General features: G+C 55.7%; 1 protein-coding gene across 20 annotated transcripts in view; it reads right to left on the bottom strand.

Annotated features, from left to right (window-relative positions):
* The window catches only part of DYSF (dysferlin), a 204,696-nt gene that overhangs the window by 63,923 nt on the left and 121,755 nt on the right, over nt 1-19,018 (bottom strand). For all 20 annotated transcript variants that reach the window (XM_044261346.1, XM_044261353.1, XM_044261350.1 and 17 more), the window contains 7 exons: nt 14,518-14,699; nt 12,866-13,006; nt 11,997-12,026; nt 10,523-10,552; nt 1,940-2,041; nt 1,668-1,829; nt 444-609 (listed from right to left, as the gene is read on the bottom strand). In XM_044261346.1, the coding sequence (XP_044117281.1) occupies nt 444-609; nt 1,668-1,829; nt 1,940-2,041; nt 10,523-10,552; nt 11,997-12,026; nt 12,866-13,006; nt 14,518-14,699 (813 nt within the window). The remainder of the gene's footprint in view (nt 1-443; nt 610-1,667; nt 1,830-1,939; nt 2,042-10,522; nt 10,553-11,996; nt 12,027-12,865; nt 13,007-14,517; nt 14,700-19,018) is intronic.

Raw genomic sequence — 19,018 nt, 5'->3', positions numbered from 1 at the left:
TGGCCCTCTCTGGTCATAAGACTCAGAAGGCACACTGAGTCCTAGGTAAGGGGCCTCAGCCTTCCACACTTCCCAGTCTGTGTCCTTCTCTTCCCACCCAGCTCTTCCCTTTTCTGTCTCCATCTCTCCCATCTTCTTCTCACATTCCCCGTCTCTCTGGTTCTCTCTCTCCCTCCTCATCCCATGGAATCCCTGCCTTTCTCTCTCCCTCAACTCTTCCCCCGCGGCCTCCCATGGCAGCCCTAGCCTCTCAGCAGCCTTGAGCTAGGAGATGCCCTGAGGATGGCAAGATTCCCACCCTCCTGGTCTTGGTCAGTTGAAGAGAAACCACTTCTCACTCAGGTTCTAGCAAGAGGAGGGCTTCGGCACACATCTCCCCTGGGACGCCCCACCTGCCCAACCCCTTGGCCTCGGCCCTCCCCCTCAGCAGGCCCACCCCCTACCTGGGCCGCCCTGTGGGGACGGACTCTCCTCGGAGTACAGGTCACACATGAAACTCTCCAGGGAGCGGACAGTACACTGGCCCACCACGGGCCGGCGGCCAAACTGACGATTGTCAATGACCTTGATCACAATGGGGGGACAGTAGAGCTCCTCCCTGGGCAGCATCTGGGTAGAGTGGGAGGGAAGGTCTGGGTGGTGGCCTGAACCCATCTCTGGGTGGCTTCAGAGGAGGGGTGGGGCTCTCCTTCACAGGACAAGTTCAAGGAGCGGAGAATGACTAGAAACCCACACATAACCCCCCAAGAGCCATAAATCCAGAGTGGTGGTTGGCCGAACCCAGGAGCTGGCCAGGGGAAGAGAAGCTACACACCTTTTCAGTCTGCCTCTTGAATGCTGTACGCAGAGGCTGACTTTTCCTCCCACAGCCTTACCTTCCAAACACATCCAGCTCAGCCTGAAGCTAAAACAAGTCTACTTTCCCTGAACCCTCACTGGTCGGGGAAGGGAAGAAGGGAGAATTTGGCCCAGGACTCAACATTTCTTGCAGACAGTCCCCCCCAAGTGGATACTCAAGAGTTGGCTTACAGACCCAGATTCTTCTCCTCCCAACCCCAGCCCCGAAAGCACTTTGAACACAACTTGAAATAATTTATATGCTCTCCTTCGGTGGCGGCTTTGGCTCAGCCAAGAGGAGGCTCCTGTTGACAGCCACTGGGCCTGGAATTTCTATAGCGCTTTCATCTTGCAAACCATTTTCCTTTCCTCAGACTTGCCTTACTCTGGCCACTAGGCCCAGGCAGCCCGAGGAGCTGCAGAGGGCTGGGGGCCTGCAGGCTGTGGGGGTGATCCCACAGCAAGGCTGGAGGAGGACCCAGTCAGGGAAGGTTTGGAGGAACCACGGAAGGTCAGAGCCCTGGGGGGGGGTGCCTCTGAGGGGAGCTCCAGGGGGCTGAGGACAGCCCCAGTAAGGACAAGTGGGTCCTTGGGACTTCTGGGCACTCGGTGTCTGGGTAGGAAGGAGCGAGCTGACCCCATCTGGGCTGCTCACAGGCTTCAAGTCTTCCATTGAGGAGGGGGTGTCATAGACAAATGAGGTGGGAAAGATACCATGACCTGCTCAGGAGCCCACGGGGTGTCAGAGCCCACAGCTGAGCTGCCCAGAGCCCTGTAGACATTCTAGGCACGAGGACTCTGGAAGGGGACAGCAGGGAAGTCAGGCTCACCACTTCCATGAAGAGGGTGCAGACGTCAAAGTTGGGGTTCTTCCGGAGGTTCTTGATGACACAGGACTGTACTGTCTGACCCCCGCACTCCACCACAAGGCTGGGGGAGGAGACACTGGCCAGCTGATAACTTTTCATGTTCCGCAGGCCCCACGCCAGGATCTGGGGACACAGAGTGAGGCAAGCAGCTGAAAAGGCTCCAGACCCCAGGAAAAGCCGGGGCCAGGAACCGGGAGGGCCAGGCTGCCTCCCTACCCCAGAGCCAGGCTCACCTCTATGGCAGTACGCTGGAGAACTGGCTTGATGTTCTGGGGAACCATATAGATGTTGGCCTCCCTCTGAGGCGGCGGGTAGGGCAGGTCTGTGTCCTCGGACTGCAGGGGCGGGGCGGGGGGTGGGGGCAGGCGGGACAGAGACAAGGGTGGCACGAAGACCAAGGCAAAGAGATGAAAAGGGGGAAGGACAATCGGGATGGAAAGAAGGACACGTGTGGAGAGACAGAAACAGAGAGGCAAAGGCACACAAGCGTGCGAGCAGGCAGGCAAAAATGAAAAAATAGTCAGTTTCTGCCAGGCACCATGTTTTCCAGAGTCATCGTTCCAGCACCTTGGCCCTGGATTTGGGTCACCTTGTACACGTGAACCCCAGGTCATCCCCTTCCATAATAAAGGCTCTGGGGCACCAGTGAGCTGCTCAGGGTCTCCCCATTCTCCCCATCCCCCCCCACACACACACACTGCCCCCTTGCGTCCTAGCACACCCACTCCAGCCCCACTTGAGAACTATGTACCCTCCCCCTAGCCTGGTTCTTCTACCTGCAGGCTCGGACCCTCCTGACCTACCATCCACCCTGGTGTCCCGTCTCCATCCCCCACACCACACCCAAACACCTGCCAGCCCCAAACCCCGACTTCTCACATCTGTCCTCCCTGAAGACAGAACACCTGCTCTGTGAGCCAGAAAGAAAATTGACAAATAGGAGAGGAGGACATGCGGCCCCGTCATCGGCAGGCATTAAAGGGAGCCGCAGGGAGGCTCCTTCACCAACACAGACCAAGGATGACAGCAGCTTCTATCAACTCTGCCTACTGAGGGTTTGCCTGGAAGACCCAGGCAAGAATCCGCAGTAACCACAAAGATACACGCAGGGAAGCCGCTGAGGCAAGGCAGGCAGGTACCGCTGGGGGACAAGCAACTACCATGTCTCACAATGGTTAGGAACACGGGCTCCACTCCACCCGCTGCTGACTTAGGTGTTTATTACATCTTTCTTTGGCTCCTTTTTTTTCAGCGATAAAATGGTTATTAAAAGTTGCCAACCTCTCAAGATTACTGTGAGGCTTCAAGAAGTTAGTACTAACACTCAGAAGAATGCCTGGTTCACGTGAACCCTAAACAGCTCTACTAGTCCATGTGGCACCTTTGTGGCAATTCTTCCCGAAGACTCTTTACTTCCACGTCAGAAAATCGTCATTATTTTACTAGTTTATTAAAACAAGACGCTTTACTGCCACCTACTGGAAATTGTTATAATAAATGCAAATATATGACATCTGCACTGGAAATTGCCACCCCTTAGACATAGAGCCCTTGTGCAGTGCACAACCCACACGTCCATACAAGAAGGCCCTGACACTCAGGAAATGTTGACTATAAATAAAAAGGCTATGCTGGATACTTTACAGAGCTTGCCTTGTGTAATCTCATTTAATAAACAATGGAATCAGTAGACTAATTCTCTAAGTGACTTGCTTTGGGCTCCTTCTCAAAGGATGGCGGATCCATGTACAAATGCTCTGACGTAGATGGTGGGAGCAGCTGGAGCCTGACCTGCACTGGCTTCCTCTTGCCTCCATGAATCACTTCACAACCAACCCCAGGCTGTCACTCCTGCCCAGTGACACAATGATGACACTACACTTCCCTGACCTGCAGCGGTAAGAAGTTCATTTCTAGAATCAGACAGACCTCAGTTCCAGTTCCAGCCCTGCCGCTTTCTAGCTGTTTGACCTTGGGCAAATTACTCAATGTCTGTGACTCATTACCCTCACATGAAGATCCAGGGTAACAATACCCTTATGAGCCTGCTCCAGCATTTCAGCGAGAGAACAAGCAGTAAGTGGCGCCCAGGAGCGGCTTAGTAAACTGTGGCGACTGTGAGTATGACCTGCTTATTGTCAGTACCATTGTCTTTACCACTAGCGTTGCTGTTTTCTCAGGGTGACCTGAGAAGAACCGAACCACCAGAAGCATCTCTCAGAACAGCACTGGCCTTGTAGTTAACTATCCCTATGTCTTGTGGGCACACAGTGAAGGAATTCCTAAGCTACCTCCACACCTTCAATGCAAGAGACAAGGGATAGGAAGCACCTACATTTTCAGTCTGGCTTGGAGAGAGATGCTGTCAGGACGGGGGGGTGGGGGGGGAGCGATGTGCTGAGCAGCCAGAGAGCACACCTCCAGGGGGCGCTGTGCACGTCACAGTGCACGTAAGCAGCGGCCTGGAGGGTGGAGGCAGGGTTCTTTAAAACGAGGATTTTGCCTGAAGGCCTGTTGATGGTCTGTCTGTGGCCTGCTTAAGGCTGATGCCCAGCCCAGTGCAGGGGGGGCCCCCGGGGCCAAAAACTCAAGACCAAAAGGAACAAAAAGAAGGGATCAGGGAGACAGAAAGAGCAAACCTCTCTCATATGCTTATACCATTCTCCTGAATCACCAGGCAAACTCATTACTGTATTCCCCCACCCAGAACATTTCTCTCCAGGCCCCCAAACTCTGGGCACTGTCCCTTAGATTCTTGTTTCTCCCTCATTTCCATGTTCTGTCTTTCCTCCTGGCTCTGTTGAGCTCCATGGTGATGACGTTCCTCTCTACAGGCTGAGGACCAGGCTCCCCACTTTCAGGAACCTGTTTATGAGGAGGACAGGGAACAAGAACCTCGAGAAGGCTAGGCTCCAGTACCGTTTGGAGGAGGCCCTGGAGGAAGAAGGCAGGTGCACACAGCTGTAGAACGCCAGCCCAGCGGACGCAGGAGGAAGAAACAAGCAGAGACAGTGGTTAGAGGTGTGTTCACAGGCAGCTTCCTTGGCAAGGCATGAGGCCACCATTCTCATCCCAAAGCCATCTGTGTCCTCCTCATTGTTCCCAGGGGTCCAGGCACATCTATGCTCCCTGTGTTTGTCACCAGCCCCATCCCCCACCTAGCCTGCAAGCTACCATGGCAGTCCTCTGTCCGCCCCCCACGCCCCCAATGTGCACACTACACTGCTCATCCATCCCATGGAGTTATCATGGTACATCCACAGCTAAAGCCTCTCTTGTTCCCCAGCCCTGTCCCATCCATCCTCCCCAATTCCTCACACTATCTGCTGGATCATTTCCTTCCCTATTTAAAGTTGGTCTCTCCAATCCATCCCTGCCCTGCTCTCCATGTCTTCCAGTAGCCTCCCTACCTCTCCCCTCTCTCCCTGAAAAGGTCTGCCTCTCCACTGCCTCTCCTTCGCTTCCACGAGGCCCTCTGCCCAATGCACTCATCTCTGCCCCCTGTCTGGGAAACTTCTCTGTCCAAAGTCAACAACAACCTGCTTGTAGCTCAGCCCAAAGACCACTGGTAGGCTTGCATCTCTCCTGCTCCCTCAGTAGCCTCCTGCCAACTGACCTCAGCCTCCTTCCTAAAACCATCTCTCTGGTTCGTCTCCGCTGCCCCTTCCCCTCTCCACCCTCTGCTGGTTGGTTTCCTCCTCTGCCTAGCTGTCTCCTGGGCTTTCTGCCTCCAGGCGCCTCCCCATATTCCCAACCTCTTATTGCTCAGTTCACCCATGTGCCCTACTGGTCTCTGACACTGACCTGGTCCCAAATTGGATTCTCTGACTTTCCCCTCAAAACCTGCTCTCTCCCAACGTCATCTCAGAAACACCACCATCCACACTGATGATCAAGCCAAAAAGCCCCAAGCCACCATGGCTCTCCTCCCCCTAATCACCATGTCCAATAAACTACCTGGTCTTCATGACTATCTCCTAAACTTCTCACAAATCCACCTACCTATCTCCTTCCCTCGGTTTGTACCCTCACCCTCTCTCACCTGGATTCACCAGCATCCCCCTAAGTGGTCTCCTTGCATCTGGTTTTGCAAATCCCTTCCCAAGAGCCAGTGCGTGCTGCATTCTGTAGCCAGGGGGAACTTTCTAGAATGTCATTCTGTTTAAAACCCATCAAACATTCCCCAGCCACTCGGAATGAAGTCCAGACTCCTTAACATGGCCTCCAAGACACCTCACATTCTAGTTCCTTCTGACCTTGCTGGTCTTACCTCTCACTTGATAACCCCCCCTTCTGGGGTCCCAGATAAGTGATGGAGCCACCTCCCGGAACATGCAACATGGGCCCTTCTGAATTTCTAGCAGGTGGCAGGAGGCAGCCCACTCTCTTCACCTTTGAGGCTCAGAGTGGCCGGTCCCTGTGTGTGAAATGCTCTCTGCCCACTTCGTCTAGCTACCTCCTACTCAGACGTCAGATCTCCATTTAAATCTTCCTGGTGTCCTGAGCCGAAGCTAAGCACCCCCAAGGCTTCCACAGCAAGTGGACTCACTCCCACTGAAAGACACACCACTGCGTGTGTTCAACCACCAACTCCACACCCTGGGACCATGATTGAAATCCCTGCCCAGTAACTGAAGGCTGATGAAGGGTAACTGAGGGGAGGGAGGGATGATGAAGGAATGAACGGGTAGGCGGATGGTGGAATAACCTACTCTAGCGTCTCCTCCCCTCCTTCCCAGCACTTCTGTCAGTGCTCCGTGGGTCCTCACCAACCCCTCCCCCTCTCCTGTGCCTGCTCATCGCTCCCTCAGTCTGAATGGGTTTCCCCTGTGCCTCCGGGAATCTAACACATCCCTCAGGGATGTTTAAGCTCTCCATCTTCCAGAAAATCTCCCAACCACCCCAAAACTTCTTATTGCCCTATTCTCTGGCTTCTTTGACCTCTAAGTGACCCGTGGCCCCCTTTCCCAGGTCCTGACTGGTCTCTGACACCTCACTGGGAGAGTCTTACGGCCCCGGCGAGAGGGCCAGCTTCTAAGCCTGAGCTGCTCGACTTCTGGTCCAGCCAACCCGAGGGGCTCATCACCTCCTTCCCAGCCAGTGACTCTTGGTGGGGGTGGGCTGCAGTGCTCCTCTTCACCCCCGGGGAAGGCTTTCAGCATCACCAGGCAGGGCGGAGGTATAGACTTGAACCGGGACATCCTAATTCACTATCCTACATGAGATGGGGACTCTGAGGACCACAGACCTCGAGGGCAGCCATACAATATAAGTCTAATTAGATGAAGCCACGTTTGACCGATGCCTCTCTTGCTCACCCTCCCCACCCCACGATGTGCAGGGCAGACACAGGGCTGCTCCACTGACGGGTCCTACAGGTGGTCAAGGCTTTTGCCAAACTGCTTCCCATCAGGAGGACAGGGACCCAAGGACAGATGAGGCTCTCTCCCCTAGCAGAGAGAAATCTACCCTTGAGCCCCCTTCGGTCTATCTGTCCAGTAGGCCAGCTTGGTACAGAGAGCCAAGGACAAGCCATGAGGGGGACTTCCTCCTCTAGGTCCCAGGGCCACCACACCAGACAGATGTTCATTCCCATAGCAGGGCTAGGGGAAGGGGTGAACTCCCCCAGCCACCTAAGTAGTCCTGTTACCAGTAGCCCCACAGACCCCCACATCCCCCAGCAGGGTACAGTCAGAGGACCCTCTGGACCTTCAGATCCTGGCTCCTGGAGGAGCTGCTGGGCAGGGGCAGCCAGGCGTGCTGGGAGGGCTCCATTGTCTGCCTGCCCCACCCAGCTCGTTAGGAACAACATGTTGCTCTAATTACACTTCCCAGGAAAAACAGTGTTTTAAATTAAGGCCTTGGGGGAGGGAAAGGGGGAAGGGGGGACCACTGGGTTTATTTTCCTGATTGCAAAACACCAGAATTTTCCTTCTAGTGGATTTGGGGGTGCAGGAGAGTACCTCGTGTACATCTCAGACTGAAAGCCATACCCTGGCGTTGGAAGGGGATAGAATGACGTCTGGTTGGCCCTCTGAGCCCTCAGTGAAAACAGTCATGGAGCCTGCAATCCCTTCCACCAGGGAAACCCCTGCCTGCCGTGGAGCAAGACAGAAGCGGCAGAACCAAGGATAATGCCCCGAACCACGCCCCCTTCCATGGTCAGGTCTGCAAGCCCCAGCTCCTGCCTATGGCACCTCCAGGTCCCCAGGTGGGGTCTCCCTCTGCACATGCTCCACATCCCGGGGTTGGGGGGGGGTGCTGGTTGTTAAGAAAATCGCCATCACCTCTTCTGCTGCCTCTGTGTGTGTACTTGCGCGTGTACATGCTCGTACACGCTCACACGTGCATGTGCACGCTCTCCAGTTCTCAGGAAATCTAAAATTGCAGTTTCTTTGAACTCATTCCCCTTGGCAGCATGGACTGCCTTTGTTCTCCAGACAAAAAGGAAAAGAAACGAGACAGAGGGCTCAGAAGAGGCGGGGAAGAGGGAGAGAAGGAGCCGAAGGCCAAGGAGCAAACGGAGGAAGAGGGAAACAGGAAGGGAGAGTAGAAGAGAAGGCGAACAAGGCTCAGGAAGGGGGGATTTCTTACTCTACCCTGACAGAAAGACAGACTGGGGAGCTAGGGAAGGAAGTCCTCCCTTCATCCATGCTCTCTGCAAGGACCCAGGTCTCCCAGACATCACCAAATCCTCAAAGACCAAGGCAAGGGTCCCGACGCCCCCCACCAGAGCTCCCAGAGGGGCATAAAGCCTGGGGGAGGGGAAATCATGTCACCCAACCAACTGGCCCCAGCCCAAGGCACTGCCACCTAGTCCCCCCTCCCCAGCCCCTTCTGCCAGCCCTGGCTTGAGATGCTAGCTCCGTGTCACCTCTCTCAGAAAGCCGTCCCCACGGTCCTCCACCTGCTCTGGGAGCTATCAGCACACCATGGACAGATGTCATTCCTGGACTCTGTCTCCCACACAGGCATGGGATTCACTGGCCTGAGGCACTCCCCACCAGAAAGGCTGTTCTTAAACCATCCTTTGGAGTCACAGAAGCCTCTTACCTGGTTCTGCCCTTGGCTCCCCAACCCATGGCCCCTGGCGGCCACACAGTTTCCTAACAAACCCATCTGTCCTGTCTGCTCCCAGACTTTCGAGGGCTCTGGTGGCCAGTGTCCCAGAATGGAAGCTGCCAGCACGCCCTCGGGGAAAGTTGGCATAGTCTTCACAGAGATCATGCTGGGAGCCCCAAGGGGGCTAAATGTGGTAGTGGGGCGGGGGAAGGGGGCACATAAAGAAAACTCCTGCTAAGGCCTCGGGCTTCCCGCAGGCCCCATAGCTGCAGCTGAACTGCCCTGTCACTGGGGATTCTAGAAACTACATAGGATCCAGGACCTTGGTATGAGACTTAGCCTTCAAGCGCATGGAAAATGGCCGAGCCATGGAGCCCCAGGTCTGGGGCTGAGGTCCCTGAGAATGAGGGGGTCCACAAGATCATCTCCTGGGGTCGTCCCCTGGACCAGCTGATACTCTATTCATCTCCATTCGTCCCGCAGGGCCTCGGACCCTTTGACCTACAGACTCAGCCTTGCCCTATGCCCAGCAGACCCCACGATGTGCTCTCCTCTGGCCCTGTTGACCCACACCCCTCCTCAGTCTGTGGCTTGGCCTACTCTGCAGCAGGCCACTTGGCCCTCCTCGCGGGGTCTGGCCCCAAAGCGGCAAATTTTGATTTGCTTCCTGACAACGAGACCACAGCCAGACCCCTGCTCTCGGAATCTGAGCCTTCACTGCTACATATTACAAATCCACTTATTAAGGACTTTAACTTTTTTTTAATAACTCATCCCTGGGCTGGGTCTTCTTCAGAGCAGGCTGTGGGTTTTGGCCACAAAGCGCTCTCAATCAAGAGAAAGGGCTCCGTGCTGCTTCCCTGGACAGGACTCGGCTCCCCTTTCCAAATCGGCAGTCTTTCGCAACCGTGGCCAGAAGCAGGAGGCTGCCTGTCAGGCGCAATTACGGCCAGCTCACTTGGCGGACCCCACCTCGGTCTGGGAGCGAAAGGAAGTGAGGTAAGGGGCGCGGGGCCGGTGGAGCCCACATCCTGACCCTGCATTTCAAGTCCAAATTGCACTGAAAATGTCAAATGGTGTCCGCTCCCAGCCTGGGGATTCCCTGATGGCAGGAAGTGGCTGCCCTTTTCCCAACCCATCTGACCAGGGTCCTCCTTCCTGTCTCCCTGCCCAGGCCTCTGCCCCTGCTCCCTCCTGAGGACCCACTCACAGATGTGCAGGAGGCCACAGGGGAATGTGCTGTTCATCCCTTGTGGCAAAGGATGGAGCTTTACTTCCTCTGGAAGCAAACCCCAATCTTCTTCCAGAACCTAGGAATCCCCAACCTCACCGGCCCCTAAAGCCACCAGGCCCTAACCTGGTGCTTGGCCCCCTCAGCCAAAGGCACGTTTCCCGTCCTCCTGCAACAATGTCTGGCTGATGCCACCTTCACCAGAAAGGCTTCCTTGACTACTCTGGCCCCTTGTGAACTTTTTATTCTTGAAAACATGCCACCTGGTAATCAGCCAGATGAGACACTATTTCTGCCAGGAGGTCCGGGTGAGTCCAGCCTCCAACAGGACAGCAAGGCTAAAATCATGCCAGGATATACCCCAGGCAGCCCCAGGTCTGCACAGAGTGTGGGGAATGAAATCCAGGCAGGTCCCTGAGTGGCCACTGCCCACTGGGGCACCAGCAGCTCAGATGGCTCTGGGACACTTGTCCAGAGAAGAGCCTCCTTCTTCCCTCTGTCCCCGCATGTCCCTTCAGCTCACCTCATCCAGGATTCCTGACGTATCGTGCACCTAGGCCACACCATGGGATGTTCCGTGTCCAGGGGATCGGTGGAGGGAAGAGAGGAGGGAGGAGGGAGGGTAAAAGTTTAGCATTAGTGATAAGGAGCACTAGATTGGGGCAGTGAACAACACACCAGATGTCACCCTAAGTGAAGCCAACAGAAATGTCCTCCCATCGAGGGCCATGGTGATGCACTTCTGGCCATGACTTCCACATGGTTCCTGAGAAGGAAGGTATGATGGGGTGTCGATGCGGATACTGGTGGGAGAGGCCAGGGCATGAACCTAGAGCCCGGGCATCTCCAGAGGTGATGGGAGAAAGGAAAGTGACAGGTGGTAGGAAGGGTCCCAGACCGGGTGCAGCAGCCTCAGGAAGCAGCCAGGTCTGACCCCTCAGAGCTGCTGTTTCTGCTGGAGCACGTGGACCTGGGTGAGGCAAGGAGAAACAACTTGGGTCCCTAGGGGCTGGCCGGCCCGAGAACCGGCGCTTGGACTGAACAGGAGAGAGAGACGGAGAGAAGCCAGAGCCGGGAGAGGTGGGGGAGAAGCTGAGGGTGGAGTGGGGGGCTGATGGCAAAGGAGGGCCTGCAGGGTCCAAACGGTCGGCAAATTGTGCCGGCTGCCTCGAAAGGGAGGAGGCATCCAAACACAGCCGGAATGACCACTTCTCCAAGCGGCTGCTAAGCCCGGTGAGAAGAACACTCCCCAAATCAAATTAGCAGGGGTGCCAGGAGAGGGTTTGCATTTTCTACCAAAACTCCCACAAGAAGAAGGGGAGTGGAAGCAGGGTGGACATCCCCACCACTAGCAGAGTGAGGAGACTGGGTCACAGTGGAACCGTGGTCTAAATCACAACTTGGGGACCGAACATGTGTCGGAGCCCCAGGAGGGTTCAAGAGTACATGGTGGGGGGTGGGCTGCCCAGTGCTCTCAGGGAACACTTCAGTCAGTTTGAAGTGGGGCCCAAGACTCGGCCTTTCTTACCACACCTGGATGGTTTTCAGCCCCTGGCCACACTTTTAAACCCACCCCCCCCGCAGCCCACCGGGGCAGCACCGAAGGCCACCAAGGCCTGGGCCACCCCACCAAGAGGTGGTGTTTTGTTCAGTCTGGGGTGCAGCCTGAGTGCTGGTGATTTCATATTGCCTAAGGGATTCTAAGAGGCTGCCCAGCTAAGGGCAACTGGTCTGGGTGGCCAGGAGGTCATTTCATTCTGAGAGTCTGTGATTCCCGGAATTCTCTGGGAAGAAGGACAGGAAAGGCCAGAGCTGCACAGGGACCCCAGCCCCTGCCCACCCTGCCCCGTGGTCCCACCGGACTCTTCCTTTGCTTGAAGGCAGGATGGTGGTGGTATTTGGCTGATCACCCTTCCTAGCCCCGGGGTGGGGTGGGGGTGCGGGAGGCCAGGAGGACGGCCCTCCATTAAAGGAGGAAAGGTGAGGGCAAGACCTACCTCGAAACCAGGAATATGGTGAATGGCCGGCTAGGATGCAAAAAACAAGAGAGCTCTGGTCAGGGGCCTGTCACCCAAGGCCCCAGCACCCTGCTTTCTGCCTTGGCCAGGCAAAGGCGTTTCCCACCGCAAAATGACACCCATGGACTCTATCAGTGATCAGACAGTGCTGAGGTTTGTACTCTGTCCCCTGGAGGCCTAGGGACTCTCAGAGGAAGCTCAAGGTGGCAGGAGACGGCAAAGGGAAGCCTGGTGGGTAGCTAGTGGTCCAGACACCTCACTGGAATATCCCTATTTCTATCCGGCCTACCTATGGAGGTTCACCCCACAGAAAGAGCAACTTTGGAGAAATGGTTGTAAACCAAATGCCCCCTGTCAGAGCAGGGAAGTGGCTGACCCTGGGTCATGAGGCCAGGCCATGGCAGAGGAGGACTAGAACAGAGGTCCTGCCCTTACCCGTCTGCAGAGATGCACCCATCACACTTACGACCCACCCCCCAAACGAGATCACAGAGGTCCGGCTCCCAGAAACGACTTCAAGTTATGATGCAGGGGGAAATATAGCAAACGGCCAAAAGATCAGGCGTTCTATCACAACCCAGATTCCCAACGCTCTCCCTAACAGTGAGAGCATGTTGTGTTTTGGGGTTCCGAAAAGATGGGCAGAGCCAACCCTCAGCAGAAGGCCTGACAGCACATGGCTGTTCAGTGTTCCCCACTGACCGTAGGCCCCCAGTCAGGGAAGAAGGATATATGAGAGTCCCCTCTCCTCCACAGGGGCCATCCCCTCCCTGTGCCCTCTTGTTCTCCCCCACTATGGATGTAGTCCCTGCCTGGGCTTCCTGGATGTGGATATGAGCCAGCCTCACCTTCTCTCTCTGGATGAGCTCAAAAGAGGCCAGGAGCTCACCCGCCGGCTGGCCTCCCCTTATCAGGGGGAACCAGGCCAGCCGGGGCATCCGTTCCAGACTGGGCTGACACATGCAGCGGCCCATAAACTCATCTGCACCCTAGAACATGGAGAAAGAAGAGTCAGCATCTCCCAGTCCAGGCTTGCAGGTGGCGTCAGAGCAATCCCCAGATCCATACCCAGCCTCCTGCACTTGCAAGAGACTCAGCAGTCAGGGCACTCCCCTGGAGTAGAATGGTGCACTCTAACCCCCTCAGAAGAACGTGAGGACAACATACAAGGGAACGCTGACCATCGTTGCTAGATTTGCAATCCCATGATGGTCAAAAACCCCTCTGTAGATCTAACTAGCCTTCACACTGATTTAATTTAATCAAGTTCTGAGCTCCTTAGAGACCACAGTGACAGCCTCCTGGCATTTCCTTAACGCCCTCATCACAGGAGGTATCTGACATTTCCATGGGCTGCTTCATCTCCTTTCAATCTACCTGGGAAAACTGTGCTCGCTCATCAAATTCAGTGAGTCCTGTTAAAATGATATTTTGATCTTATCATTCCCCAGCTCAGGCACCTTCCGTGGCCCCCACCCCCACTCCCTGGCCCACATCGCCTCCAGCATGGGAGGCCCCTCACTGGAGCCTGCTCGCCTCTCCTGCCCTGCCTCATTCCCTCTGCACCGGACTCCAGCGTGCTGGCCTCAGCTGCCCTTTCAGCCCCTGGCTGTCATATGGGCCATCTCCCCGAGCCTCCGCTGCCCCCACCCCTGTACTAGAACTTGCACCTGCTCCCCCGCCTCCCCCTGGCCCAGCCCATCCCGGTCCTCCTGCCTCCCTCTCCTTCCTGCTGTGCTGGAACGCCCCACCACCTGGCCCGAACACCCCAATCACATTTCCTTCAGAGCCTAGGTCTTCCCCACAGGCTTTCCCCAAGTGCCAGCCCTGGGAGATGGGCTATCTCTCCTTCCTGGGAATCTTCTAGAGCTGTGCTCTCCAGTACCTGCATCGATTCAAATATAAAGCTTAACTGATTAAAGCTGAAAATGAAAATGGGGTTTCTCAGGTGCACTAGCCACTTTTCAACTGCTTAAGGCCACATGTGCTGAGCCGCTCCCGTTCTGAACAGCACGGCCACTGAGTTTGGCCAGCATCCCAGGAGGGTCAGCTGGCCAGCTCTGGAGAAGGGCCCTGCCTGTGCCCCTGCAGGGGGTCTCTCTACTCCGTGGGGGAGTCTCAGCTCCCACCTACGCTGGGAATGCCACGTGCCGACCACTTCGCCCACACACAAGCACTCCATGACCATTTGTGGAGTCGATGTAGCTCTCAGATGGGGAGAGAGGACTCCTGGGCTGGGGTCTCAAAAGCAAGTCAGAGGCAGAGAACCCTGACCCAGAGCCAAATACCCCTCCGGCTCCATCCGCTCTCCCTGCCGCAGACCCAGCTCACCTATGAGCAAGCCATTTTTAATTACTCTAGAATGTTTTAACGGCTCTGTAGCCTGTGGGGTCAGGGGAGAGGCCCTCTGGCTTGGTACCCCTTTGGAGAGTGTCTCCCACCCCTGCTCCTGGAGGCTGTGGGTGGTGAGAGGAAGAGGGAGGAAGGCAGGCAGACTCACGTAAGTGTCGTGGTCATACAGCTCCACCACAATGCTGGGTGGTTGCTCGGCGATGCTGGCTGGCTCACCAAAGATCTCAATCTCATAGAAGATGAGTGTCTGGTCCCAAGTGGGGTTCAGAGTGTTCTTTGCCACCACTGTCTTCTGGCTCTGGTGCAGGAAAGAGACGATGGCGTAGGGATCTGGGTGGGTCAAACACAGGGTGGGGCCGGGTGGGGAGGGGCAGGAACAGCAGAGACCGTGAGAGTTGTCTGCTCAGGGGTCGTGTGGGCCACAGAGCTGGAGCAGAGCCATGGCTCTTGCTCTGGCTGGGGCAACCTACAGGTGGGAGCCTGTTTCCCCAGCGCAACCCCCTCGCCCCACCCCAGCCCTCTCTAAGGCCCTCTGGTGGGTCACAGTGCAGAGACAGAGCTGAGTTCCAGGAGAGCAGGCCTAGAAATCCAAAGAAGCCCCCTTCCAGGCTCCTTCCTGGGCTGGCCACCAGGTCTTGCTAGAGGAAGTGCATCCTGGACAGTACATGCATTCATGCATTCATTCATCCAGCAAGCCTTTATAAAAAGCCTTCTGCAGGCCAGGTCAAGAGCTCGGTGCTAGGGGCTGAGAATACAGTTAGAGCAGAACCATAATCCATACAAGCAACCCTAAAACTACAATCCTGATCAATGCCTTGAAGAGTGGCTCTAAGACACCGTGGTGTCTGGGAGAGAGGGCTCTATCTTCCTTGAGGAAGAGAGAGTACAGCAGAGATGCTGTTACCCTCAGAATGGGGTGCCTAGACCTGCCCTCCAGCAAGCCCACACAGGCTGCCACAAGGAGAACAGCCTGGAGGGAGCAGGGACACCAGTTCCGAGGCCCCTGCAAGGGTTCAGGTGAAGACAGCGGTGCTTGGATGGGTGAGAGCCCCAGAGGGAAGCCTGTGGACTGAAGAGCTCTTTGGCAGTGGGTGATGTGACAGGAACCCTGAGACCCCTCCAGCTCCCTGCTGCCCCAAACCATTGTGCATCCTGCCTGCCCACTAGTCATTCCCCCCCCCCACCTATTCCCAAAGGGATGTTGGTTTCACTAGAGAATATTCTAGGGCCATGGCTCTCAAATGTGACCATGCAGCAGAATCACCTGGAAGGCTTACACAGACTGCTGGGCCCCACACCCAGAGATGTGCTCATCAGATCTGGGGAGGGGCCTGAGAATTTGCATTTCTAACAAGTTCCCAGATGGTTGGGATGCTGTCCTCCGGGCCATACTTGGAGAACCAGGGCAGGAGAAGGCCTACGGAACTGAGTGCGGGCAATCTGGGACAGGGGCAAAGGGCCTGGAGGAGGGGCTCCTCCAGCTTTTCCCATGAGGATGTCAGATAGGGGGCAGGGTCCAGTTTGCTGCCATTTTCTAAGACTCAACGTGCCAGATGCTGAAGGACAAGTCCAGAGATGCAGGAAGCTGGCAGCTGGATGCTAGGTGTCTGGGAGGGCTGAGCCCAATTTGCCCTCACCCATGCCCTCCACCTTTGGCCCCCACTTCAGCCTGCACCACCCTGCCTCCTCTGAGCATCCCCATTTAACCCCAGCTGCGCCCTAACCCCCATGTGACCCTAGACCCTAAGTTCTAGAGGTCCCGTGCTAGGATGTCCAGCTGTACTCCCGGGACGCGGGTGGGGAGACAGCCCTTCCTCACCAAGGAAGGGGAGAGAACAGGTATCTCGGCCCTAAGGAGACCGAATGCCACACTACCTCCATCATACAGGAGGTGACAGAGAGTGACCCTAAAAGAGGCAGGAAGGTCAGAGAGGACTCCCATCAAGAGATGGGGGGAGTAGGGTCCAAGATTCTGATTCTTGGCCCATGGCATGGCTAATTTTAAGGGTGGAGAAAATCTAAGCTAGGAGGCAGATGCTATGGGCACTCAGTGGCTGAATAAGGCTGGGTTTGGCTCACAGGAGTTAGCCACCAGCATGGAACCAGGCTTCAGGCACAAAAGCCACAGTATAGTCAATCCTAGAGGGCTTCCTGAAGGAAACAGTTTGAACCTGATTCTGGGGGTAGAAGACTGCAAGGCCCTTGAAGGGAAATGGGCAGAGGAGACATGCCACCCCCACCTGGTGGAAACCTCCCTGGCACGGGGCTCCCCCTTCCATGCACCGGCCCGGGTAGGGTTGGCCCCAAACACTTCCCCTCCTGCCCCTGGCAGGGCCCAGCGGCGTCTGTGCATTTAATGAAACCGTCTGGCTGTGATACCATCAGCTCCAAGCTCGGCGGAGAACCTCTCCCTGGTTCCAGTAAGGGAAAGAGGGCGCGTTCCGATAAATAAAACCATATTAGAGAGCCGGCGAAAAAGCCCCTTTTGTTCCCACCCCCCGTGCTTCCCAACGCTTTATTTTTATAAGTACGAGGGCCCCAGACCGGCCGCGTTTACACAAAGATCACAATTGCACATTGTAGCGGCTACGCACCCTGTATTGGTGTTGGCAGCACCCCCCACGCGCACCCCCCGCCCCCAGCGGCCCAACTCCTTCCAGCGGCCCCAGCAGCCCAAGCAATGAGCTCAGCGCTGGGGGAACGGGGAGGGGGTGGCTTTCAAACAAGAATCACCCAGACCCACACACACACACCCCGCCCGCCCAGGGGAGGAAAAAACACACAACAAAGGCATTGTAAAGAGCAGGCCTGGAGGCCTGGGGCCTGAGACACTGGGCTACTGTGTGCTGGGGCCCGGCTTCTCCCCGCCACAGGGCCCAGCCCCTCCAAAAAAAAAAAAGAAAGAAGGGGGGCAGGGGTATTGCTGAAGTAAGGTGGTCAGATGAAGGGAAGCCAGACAAACGCACAGACTCATCGCTCTTCCAGGAAGGCCAAGGGGAGGGAGAAGCAAATCCTGAGGAGAGGTGGAGGGGAAGGTGAGAGGCTGGTTCTTCTCTGTCACTCCAGTCTAGCACTCCTCTCGGGGACACTCCCATAGAAGAGGGGCAGCGTTGGCCCTCACGCTTCACCCACCAAGCCACATGGAGCTGAAGTGGAAAGCGGCCGGACTGGGGCTCTCTGAGGACCCTGAGCGACCCTAGACGGCTCCAGCTGTGAACACACGTGGTTCTACCATCCTTGCTAGAGGCCCCAGGCAGGTGGTTTTTTGGCTGGACCTAGAGCCCTACACCCAACTCTGCTGCTCAGACCTTTCTAGAGCCTTCCTAGACCTTAACCATACACTGAGCCTTCCTCCCAGGCCCTCCTAACTTCCCAGCTCAGACCCCTGGGATGGGAGACGGGGCAGACAGCACCATCCCACCTGTCAGGTAAGAGAGCTTTGCCCCATGAAGACGAAGCTACTAGCCCATGCTCACCTGTGACCAGGGCTAGACCCCCCTGACTCCCAGCTAGCCCTCCTTCCACCACTCCATGCCCGTTGGGAAAGAACCCTTCAGAAAGAGGGGAGCAGTGCAAAAGAAAACTGTAATATAGCAATATTTCTTCCTATTAAATTAAGAAAAATTGTTTGGAATTATAAAACCCAGTGTTGGCAAAGATTTGATGAAATGGGTACTCTCCTTTACTGCTGGAAGCAATTCAGGAAGGCAACTGGGCAGTATGCCCTAAACAACATAAAACTGTTTATGCCTTGCTTCCTCTATTCCTGGGAATCACCCAAATTAACCAAAAAGCTATATGCACAGAGATGTTCACTCCAGCATTACGTGTAACCCGTCATTCATTCGCTCTGTCACTACTGACTGACCAGCGTGTGGTAGGTAAGCAGAGCACTAGGGATAGGAAAATGAAGGAGACGAAATCTAGGCTCTTAAGATCATGACTACTGGTTGGAAATGGTCACTACAGGGCAGTTAGATTCCAAGGTGATGTGCAGCTTACTCAGGGAATGAATAAGGCGCTGGGCGTCGGGGATACCCCCATGGAGCCTGGTGGCATCATGTCAATCATCCCAAAGGAGGTCTCCTACCCTAAGTCTCCAGAATGAGGAGGGACCAAGGCACACCAAGGGAAAGGGGGCATTCTAGACATCAGCACAGCACTCACGATGACACCAAAGAGCCTGGGCATTTGAGAAACAGCCACTAGTTGTTCTGGCTGAGGGGAGGAAGGGAACGCCCAGGGCAGTGGGGATGAGAGAGGGAGGAGGAGTGCACAAAGATCCCAGATCTGAGCGGAGCAATCTGGACCGAATCCTACAGATCAGTGTTCCCCAAAATGTGAGCTTCATAAACGCGAGTTCTCTGGGGATCTCGTGAGCACTTAAACAAGTCAAACAGGCTCCTTTCCTGAAGCCATTCCAAAGCCTCTCAATGCCACTGTGCATTGTAAATCTGGAAGCGTGCACTCTTCTCCAGTCTCCCTTGCTCAGGAACCCTGCTTAAGTGGAGCATTTCACAAGCCTCCGACGCACTTTGGAAAACAGCTCCATGAGCTCAACGGGAGAATTCCCCCTGCCAGAGCCAACCTTAACCAAAAGTCTGCTTTAAGGGGGAGCAGGCAGCGACTGGAGTCCAGACGCCATAAGC

The sequence above is a fragment of the Neovison vison genome, chromosome 8, assembly GCF_020171115.1.
Source record: "Neovison vison isolate M4711 chromosome 8, ASM_NN_V1, whole genome shotgun sequence".
In the NCBI taxonomy this organism is placed as follows: domain Eukaryota; kingdom Metazoa; phylum Chordata; class Mammalia; order Carnivora; family Mustelidae; genus Neogale; species Neogale vison.
Note: the sequence above shows the minus strand (reverse complement) of the source record. Positions and strands in the feature narration are given on the sequence as shown.